Source organism: Propithecus coquereli, unplaced genomic scaffold (assembly GCF_000956105.1).
Source record: "Propithecus coquereli isolate 6110/MARCELLA unplaced genomic scaffold, Pcoq_1.0 Scaffold28, whole genome shotgun sequence".
Taxonomy (NCBI): domain Eukaryota; kingdom Metazoa; phylum Chordata; class Mammalia; order Primates; family Indriidae; genus Propithecus; species Propithecus coquereli.
The window spans coordinates 9,925,269-9,934,860 of record NW_012148396.1 but is presented as its reverse complement, the minus strand read 5'-3'; the positions used below and the strand labels follow the sequence as shown (position 1 = coordinate 9,934,860).

The 9,592-nt window shown below is 46.3% G+C and overlaps 1 protein-coding gene across 1 annotated transcript in view; it reads left to right on the top strand.

Moving 5' to 3' along the window:
• The first annotated feature begins 577 nt into the window (after positions 1 to 577).
• The window catches only part of SLC45A4 (solute carrier family 45, member 4), a 44,419-nt gene continuing 35,404 nt past the window's right edge, over positions 578 to 9,592 (top strand). Inside the window, exon 1 of the mRNA XM_012647938.1 lies at positions 578 to 821. Within this exon, the coding sequence (XP_012503392.1) occupies positions 578 to 821 (244 nt within the window). The remainder of the gene's footprint in view (positions 822 to 9,592) is intronic.

The following is a 9,592-nucleotide window of genomic DNA, read 5'->3' as shown; positions in this document are numbered from 1 at the left end:
TGTTTGCACAGACACACCCAGAGGAAGCACCAGAGATCTGAGGCTATGACAGGTCCGTAGACTTCTCTTGTGTGATCTCGGATCAGTCCCCAGGAAGCGCGCAGCTGGCGTGTGGGGGTCGGGTGGCGGCCCAGTGGGGCCGCGTGGAGGCTGCCCCCTGACTCTGGCGGGTTGTCTTTCCTCTTTTGCAGGTCGTCCAGTCACTCGATGGGGATTAACAGCGGACCACCTGTTTGTGTCACCTTCCCACTTCTCTGTAGCAAGAACTTCAACACCTCTTCGATAATAATGATGAAACTGGTATTAACTGAATGGCACTTATGGATTTTTAACTCTAATTCACAGTAAACCAGCAAGCCATATGTTTAAAATCCAACCAAAAATCGTTCTGTTTTGCTGCATGTCTCATACGATTGTGAGAAGTCGTGAGATATCTATTTGTACAAAGAGGAATATAAGTATTACTTGCCTGAGGAACACAACTGAAACAGAGAAGACGTCTTAATTTATCATTAAAGATATATGATAGTATTATTTATATAGATAGAATAAAAGTATATATATATTTTTGGTGGTAATGAAAATGGCCCCGCAGAATGCCGACCCAGAATCTATGCAAGTTCAAGAGTTACCTGTGCCCCTGCCGGACCTGCAGAAACCTGGAGACGCGGCAGCTGAGAATCGTGATGAGACCCTCAGTGAGGGCTCCATAGACCGGATCCCCACACGCCTGTGGGTGATGCACGGGGCAGTGATGTTTGGCAGGGAGTTCTGTTACGCCATGGAAACGGCTTTGGTCACACCAATACTGTTGCAGATTGGTAAGTGCTGTCCCGTCTGTGTGTGACCAGTGCTGAGCACACATCACCAGCGGGGTGAGCTTGGCTCTGGTCACGCGGTAGGAGGTAGGACAGTGTCCTCAGGACCCCTGGACACGGGGAGTCCTTGTCTTCTCTCCCTTCCACCTGCTCTGACAATGGTTTTCTCCTGTTTTAAATTGGGTTTGGGGCGGAGCCGTCCTTGGATGTTGACATTGAATTGCGGTTTTGGCAAAGTGGTAGTTGAGCATCTGGGGGCAGAATTGGCACGATAAGTACTGCGTGAGTACTGACCCTTGGCCTGGGCCCACCTCCCATGATACCCACCACACCTGATGGACCACGAGTGAAGGACACAGTCACTAGCAGTGACAGTCATCGGCTGTGTCATCCTGGGGGAGTCAGCCTCCCCGCCACACTCAGGTTCCTTGTCTGTAAAGTGAGCATGTTGCAGACCAACGCTGATGTGGTCCCCGGCTCGAGCTTAGAACAGTGCCTCGCATGGGAAACACCGATTTCCTTATTGTATCTCATTACCCAAGTTTATTGTGGCCTTTAGATGGCTGAATGACAGGTATTTCCAAAAATAAAGGAATTCAGAGACACCGGTTGGCACCACCCAGCTTAGCATGTGGAAGATGCTGGTGTTCCTTCCAGACTGATACTGGGGAATGTCTTAGGGCCTGAAAGTTTTGTCAGAATGTTTAGTTTTCCCCGTAGTCTAAGGAAGTTTTAAAGCCTTAATTTTCCAACTCCTTGGCCTTATGAGAGGACTAGGTAAGGGGGCAAACAATTTAAAAGCATCGGTTTTATTTACATATTATACAGTAAAATATTTTCTAGCTCTACTTACCTTGGTGGTTTTAGGAATGTTTCTTGCTACAAACAAAGAAAATTTTCCTTCCTCGGTGAGCGTTACTCGGCCCCACTGTGGGGCAGCTCACTGGGTTCAGGGCACGGATCTGAAGTCCAGTGTGAAAGTGCAGCATTTCCTTCCATTATGAATGGGGGCAGTAGCCCCCGCTGGCATCGGCATCAGAGCTCACAGATTTCCTGCCACATTACAGCGAGAGCAGGTGTCTGGAAATACCGCCGATACTCACTGTTATTTCAGAATCACAGCAGTGACCGGATCCGCCCCTAGGTCTTGTCACTTAATCCATTAATGAATAAGCACACATAAGACTTTCTCAGCATTTTAATGATCGTGTTTCAGCTTACTTTTCCCTTTGTAATCTTGGGTAGTTTATTTTTCATCTTGAGAAACCTTGTTCTGAGAAGGCTTCACGGGATAGCCAGAGGAGAGTCCAGGGCACAGACAAGGTTAAACGACCCTTTCCTGGAGGACTGGGGTTTGTGGGGCACAACCAAGCACAGCTCACTCTTGGCTCTTTTGTCTGTGTGTTTGTCACGCTGTGTTTATTCTGCCCACGTTCCTCAGGTGTCTACCACATGCTAGGGCGCTGGGGGCGGGCAGGACACTGCACCTCTGCTTGTGTGGCTTGGTGGGGAGAGGCGGGGAAGACAGTGACCCGACCAGCCAGTGCCACCTTCAAGTGCCATGAGGGGATGAAACGCACACCCTCTCTGTGGGTGGGGATGCCAGTTTCTCACAGGGTGGGCTGGTGTGCAAAGGCCTTGAGGAGAGCGCGGGAGAGTGAGGAGAGGGCACTCGGGCAGCATGACCAGAGGCCCAAGGAGGAGGGGCCTTGGTGGGTTCACAGAACGAAGGACCCCAGCGAGGGAGAAGGTGGGTGGCAATTAACTTGCATCCGGACCTGGCACCAGGGTCATTACAAAAGCAGTTGTTGTCATGAAGCTGAGGTGGTTTGAATTGGAAATCGGCTGCCATCGTTTACTTTTTGAACCACCTCTTATGGTTAGGGGACAAATACAAGATTCAGACCCTCTGGTTACGGAGAAGTGGATTGGTGTGATAAAGAGACATAGAGAAAAGTCCTGGATTTTCTTAGTGGTAGGTTTTCGTGTGTTAAGGCTTTACAAACCCTAGCACTTCCATGACTCCTTGGAATTTTCTCACGGTACAGTTGTCTCAATTCCCAAATAGCTTGTAGCGCATTTCATTGTTTGGTTTTGAGTATTTATTATATGAGACTTGCATAGATTTTAGATAATTTAGGATGATAACTAAATGGGGTTTTGTCCCACTAAACCCATTGTAGTTGAAAATATCCCAAGTTGAAAATGCATTTAATGTGCCTAACCTACTGGACATCATCCCTCAGCCTGGCCCACCTTAAATGTGCTTGGAGCACTTACATTGGGCGACAGTTGGACAACTCATAAGACAAATCCTATTTTATGGTTAAATGTTGAAGAGCTCATGTAGTTTACTGCATACTGTAACGAAAGTGACAGACAGAATGGTTGTATGGTATTGCAGTGCGGTTCCTACTGGATACGTACTGCTTTCGCACCATTGTAAGGTTCAGAAATCCTAAGTGGAGCCGTCATAAGTCGGGGACCGTCTGCATGTACTTTATTATATATATACTTTATATCAAAGTTGTGGTTTGTTCCATATGAACTTCCAGAGGTGAGGCCCAACCTGGGAGAACTGGAATAAACGGGGCTGTGGCAAACACTCGCAGGGGACGACAGTGGCTCTTACTGACCCTGCGTATGGCTCAGCTCATGTAGAACTGAACACTCGGTTATGTGTTCAGCAGGAGAGCAGGATCCGTGTGTAGCAGGTATTTTCACAGGTTAAAGGAACGGTACTTAATGAGAGTTTGTTCTTAGACGTGCTTCGATTGAGTCAAGACAACATAAGACCCAATTTATTTCTCAGGGTTTGACTTAAGTTACACTTACAGGGGCAACATAGTGATCAAAATTTTTTCTAATTTGAGTTGGAGTTTCTTAAAGTTGTCTGCCCACCAGGTACGATGTTTATTAGTGGATTTGGAAACAGCGTTCTCCCACTCCAGGCACGCAGTTCGACTGGCATGATGAATGTCTGCAATAGTGTGACCCCCACCAGTTAGGACCAGGAATATTTTCATCACCCCAAAAGGCTCCCAAGTGCCCCTCACATCAGCCACTGCCCCACCCCCAGCCCACCTCACTTAGTGTAACGCTTCCTGAGTGATTCAGCCATGTTGCTGCGTGAATCAGTACTTCATTCCTTGTCTGTCTGTCTGTCTATCTAAGAGATGAGGTCTTGATCTGTCTCCCAGGCTGAGATGTGCGACATGATCATAGCTCACTGCAACCTCGCACACCTGGGCTCAAGCAAGCTTCCTGCCTCCCCTTCCTGAGTAGCTGGGACTACAGGTGTGCACCACCATGCCCGGCTAATTTTTTTTACTTATTGTAGGGATGGGGGTCTCACTATGTTTCTCAGGCTGGTCTTGAACTCCTGGCCTCAAGCGATCCTCCTGCCTTGGCCTCCCAAAGTGCTGGGATTACAGGCATGAGCCACTGTGTCTGGCCTTCGTTCGTTTTTAACGCCGACTAGTGTTCCACTGAATGGACACACTACAGTTTGTTTATCCATTCCTCACTTGATAGACATTTGAGTCATTAACATTTGGGGTGCTGTTATAAACCAAGCTGCTGGGAACGTTCACCTACAAGTCTCTGTGTGGATATGTGTTTCATTTCTCACTAGTAGATAGCCAGGGGTGGGATCACTAGGTGGTGTGGGACATGTTGGTTTACTTTTATAAGTTAAGACCAAATTTTTTGAGTGACCAGTTGTATGGTGTGCATCCCGACCAGCAGCATGTGAGTTTCCATTTCTCCGCATCCTTGCCAACACTGGGTATCGCAGTCATTGATGTGATATGAATCATATCTCATTGTGGTTTTAATTTGCATTTCCCTAATGAACAATGATGTTAATCATCTTTTCATTGTGCTTTTTGGGCATTTATGTATCTTTGGTTAAATTTTTTGCTAATGATAAGGTTTTTTGCTGAAATTTTAATCAGGGTTTTGGGCTTATTATTGAGTTATAAGAATTCTTCATACATTCTGGATAAATGTCCTTTAACAGATACACGTTTACAAATATTTTACCCCAGTCTGTGGTTTGCGTTTTCATTTTTTTTTTTCTTTGAGACAAGGTCTCACTCTATTTTCAGGGCTAGGGTGCAGTGGCATCATCACAGCTCATACCACATCAAACTCCTGGACTCAGATGATCCTCCTCCCTCAGCCTCCTGGATAGCTGGGACTGTAGGTGCACACCACCACACCTGTTGAATTTTTAATTTTTTTGTAGAGATGGGTCTCACTGTGTTGTCCAGACTGGTCTTGAACTGGCCTCAAGTGATCCTCCCACATCGGCCTCCCAAAGTGCTAGGATCACAAGTGTGATGCCACACCTGGCCTGCCTTTTCATTTTCTTAATGATATCTTTCAGAAAGTAAAAGTTTTTCATTTTGATGATGAAATTTGATGTATCAGTTTCTTTCTTTTATTGTTTTTTGACTAAGAAATCTTTGACCTGAGGTCATAATGATTTTCTCATAGATGTTGTATAGTTTTGGCTCTCCCATATAGACCTGTGATCATTTTGAATTAATTTTTGTTTACAATAAGAGCGGAAGAGTTCCCCCTCCCTCTGGCATGAGGAAATCCAGTAGTAAAACGTCCGTCCTTCCCCTTGAATTCTATGGCGCCTTTGTTGGCAATGACTGACCACATGTGTTGTGAGTCTATCTCTAGGCTCTACTCTGTTCTACTGATCTATATGTCCATACTGGTGACAACAATGCCTTAATTACTGTGGCTTTATAGTGGATCTTGAAATTAGGAAATACAGGTTCTTCTACTTTATTTTGCCTTTTAAAACTTGTTTTGGTTGTTTTGGTTCTTTCCCATTTCCATATAAGTTTTAGAATTATCAGTTTCTAAAATAAAGCCTGCTGAGTTTTGGGATTGCATTGACTCTATAAATTATCTCCTGTTTTGCTGAAGTAAGGGGAAAAAAAGAATCTATAAATTAATGTAGAGAGGATTGACATCTTAATTTTGAGTCCTCTAGTCCATGAACATGATGTATCTTCTCCATACATTTAGGTCTTTAACTTCTCCTGGGAATGTTTTGTAATTTTCATTATATAGGTCTCTCACGTATTTTACCTCCAAGTATTTAATTGTATCATGTTTTTGTAAATAATACTGCTTAAATTTCTGATTGTTCATCACTGTATAGAGTAATAGAAATGATTTTTATATATTGACCTTGTATCTTATAATCTTGTTAAACTCACTTCATAGTTCTAGTGATTTTTAAAGTCTGTAAGATCTGTAGTGATGTTTCCTCTTTCCTGATATTGATAATTTGTCTTGACCAGTCTAGTTAAAGCTTTATCAATTTTATTGATCTTTTCAAAGAAATCAGCTTTTGATTTCATTGATTTTTCTCTATTGTCCATTTTCAATTTCATTAATTTATGCTCTTATGCATATTTTTTTTTCCTTTTGCTTACTTCAGTTTTAATTTGCTCGTTTAGTTTCTTTTTTGTTGTTGTTTTCTTACTTGGAAAGAGGGTTTTGCTTTGTCACTCAGGCTTTAGTGCGGTGGTGTCATCATAGCAACCTTGAACTCCTGGGCTTAAGCAATCCTCCTGCCTTAGCCTCCTGAGTAGCTGGGACTACAGGCGTGTGCTAATTTTTCTTATTTTTTTTTGAAATGGGAGTCTCGCTGTGTTGCCCAGGCTGGTCTCGAACTCCAGGCCTCAAGCCGTCCTCCCACCTTAGCCTCCTAAAGTGCTGGAATTACAGGCATGAGCCACCATGCCTGGCCCAGCCTCTTTTAGTTTCTTAAGGTCAAGCTTAGAGCATTATTATTTCGACTTTTCTTTCCTAATAAAATCATTTATTAGAAATTACTTCATTTCTAATAAGTTACACAGAGGGGCCAGGGAGGAGTATGAGCAGAATTCAGGAGTGCCTGAGATACCTGCTATGGTCAGCAGCCTCTGAGATCCCTTAAAGGTCTCCTCCTGGTTTTCATGGCTTTGTGTAATCCTCTCCCCTTGAGTAATTTTTGTTACCAATGGGATATGGCAACATTGAGGGGCCGTCACTTCTGTGACCAGGATACAGAAGACTGTGACTTCCTACTTGCTAGAAGTCTGTTGCCTTCCTGGTCTGTACATTTGATGAATGAGCTGCCTTCTTGGGGAGACCCATGTGGCAGGTTACTTAGTGAGCTTGGCAGCAGGGCTTCCCCTGAGGTCACTGTGGCCTATGGGAGACCCTGAACAAGAACCACCCAGTGGAGTCGTGCCCGGGTTCCTGACCCACAGAAACTGTGATCAGAACCATCATTCTAAGCCACCATGTTGTGTAGGATTTGTCACGCAGCAACAGATAACTAGCACACATGCTCTGAATATTCTGTTTGTCAAACTTTCCGACTGTGCAGTTTCCCCCTTTGTAACTTAGGACATGTTAGCATTCTCCCCATTACCTGTTAAAGTGCTTTAGAAGAAACACATTTGTATTGACAAATATCTTAGCAGAATACCATAGATTATACTTGGTTGTCAAATAGCAAATGCTAGCAAGTCTGCCCTTTCTCTATGCCCCAAAGAAAACTTTCCTGTTGAAAAATAAGTCACTGACAACAATAAGAAGTAAACTCTGCCATCATAAAAATTAGTAGAAGAGTTGTTTTTAATCCAGGAGTAGTCAGCTAACTGAGAATATGCATAAGATAGTTCATCTTTGACAGTCTTCTATGATCATTAAACTCATTCCATCCTATTATGTGTGTGCTTTACCCCAATCAGGATATCATCTTCCTACAGGTGTTAGTGGTGACATTGCTGGAGGATGGCACAGATAGCTGCTACAGGGGTGTCCTGTAGAGAGGCGTCACTCTGGCCCTCAGTGGCTGTCTGCAGCAAGCTCGAAAATGGTGCTGCTTTCCCTGGGAAGGCCTGTCCCTTCCTCCCGGCTGTGTGGCACCCTTGTCAGCGTGGTGCCCTGAACATGGGGGTTGGGCTCTTCAGGCCAAGGCTGGCCATTAGGCCCTTGTGTTCCCCCTGCCCTTCCTCCTGTGGCCCGTCAGCCCCTTGCCGTCCACACTAAGGTTGGGCAGGTCAAGGATCTCCTGAGTCCCATCTGGCTCCAAGGTCCAGCATCCTCTGAGCTGTTGGCTTTCAGAAATGCTGCCATTGGGTGACTTCGGTGTCCTCCCAGGGCTGAGCCTGGCTCTGTGGGGTGCCCCTGGAAGGCCCCAATGCTCAAGGATTCTGGAGACTATTCCCGTGTCAGCCCCTAGACGAGGCAAGAAGCCAAGGGGGCCCAGGGAACGCGGAGCTGGACAAGAGGTGTGACTCAGTGGCTGCCCAGCCACTCTTTCCTTTTGCGATAGGCCAGCTTTGGTGATGAATTTTAACACTTTATGACAGTGATTCAAAGCCTGTGTCTGCTTTCTTTTTCAAGTCCATTATTCACCCAAGGGACAGAGATTTCCCGTCCACACCCCTTTGTTGTGGTGGTGGTGGTGGAGGTAGCAGCAACCCAGCACCAAACGTTGGTGCCTCTTGGAGAATCCAAGAATTATCGTTTACATCCGTGTAGCCTTATTTATCTCTGTGGGTACCAGCATCTTTTTTTTTCTGAAAACGCTTGCAGAGTTTACACGTGTGAAGGCTTAGAACTGAGTCTGGCACGTGGTCGGCACCCAGTCATTGTCAGCTGTTATTACCGTCATTTTGGTTCTCCAACGAGCTGTTCACCCACTCTGGGCTCCTGGCCAAAAGCCCTGGTAGGAACTTCTGTCGAGGGTCTGCCCCGCACTGAGTGTGGGGAAGAAGAAGTCTGCAGGTGGTTTGCACCCCACTCCAGTCTGGCCTTCACCCTCACCCCCCTGCACGTAGTCTTGCTGAAGGCCCATTGCCAAACTCTGCGGTATTTCTGGGCCTTACATTGTTGGGCCTGTCTCTGTTGCACAGAGCTGAGCAGGCCCCAAGGAAGACTCTGCTTTCCCTCAATCTTGTCCCGTGCTTGTCCTGTCCTGTCCTGAGCCCCCTGCAGAGTCCATCCGCCGGACAATGCCATCACGCCGGACAACTCCTCAGTTTGTCCTAGTCAGTACCTGCGAGAGAGTGGTGCTTCTGAAGTTGGCATTCCAGATTTGAGGAAATACAGTCCCTCTCCAGGCTGGACTTGTTTATCCAGCTGTTTACCATTCACATCTGCCTTGGATGGCCCATTTGTCCTCACCCTTGATACGTTCCACATGTGCACGTCTCTTTACTCCCACGTGCTCCCAGGGGCACCTGCAGCCTGGTCTTGCATCACTTGTTCCTGCAGGTCATCCCTTCCCCCAGATTGTGCCTCCCTCAAGGACAGGTTCAGACTTGGTCCCTTTGTCCCCATGTCCAGCATGCAGCCTGGCTTGCAGGAGTGAGTGACTTGTTGGTGAAGGGAAGATAGACATGCTTTAGGTACCTGGTGTGTCCACACGCTCTTGTCCACGACCAGGAGCCCAACTCATGACATTCTGGAGCAGGTACAAGACCAGTCTGCTTCCGACCCAGCGTGGCTGGAATCCTTTGGGATCTGCTGACTTGTGCAGCACACAAGTGAAACTCCTGCAGAGTTCAGCAGGGAAGAGCCTTTAAATACCCCTTGTTACTCGTCGGCACTTTGCCCAGATCAGAACATCCTCCTGACCTTAGAGTGGTCTGAGTACCCGTCTCACCTGGAGCCCACCACGACGGGTCAGGGGCAGAAAGTCCTCCAAGTAGCAGAGTTGACCCATTGGGAGGATAATTGTATGTACA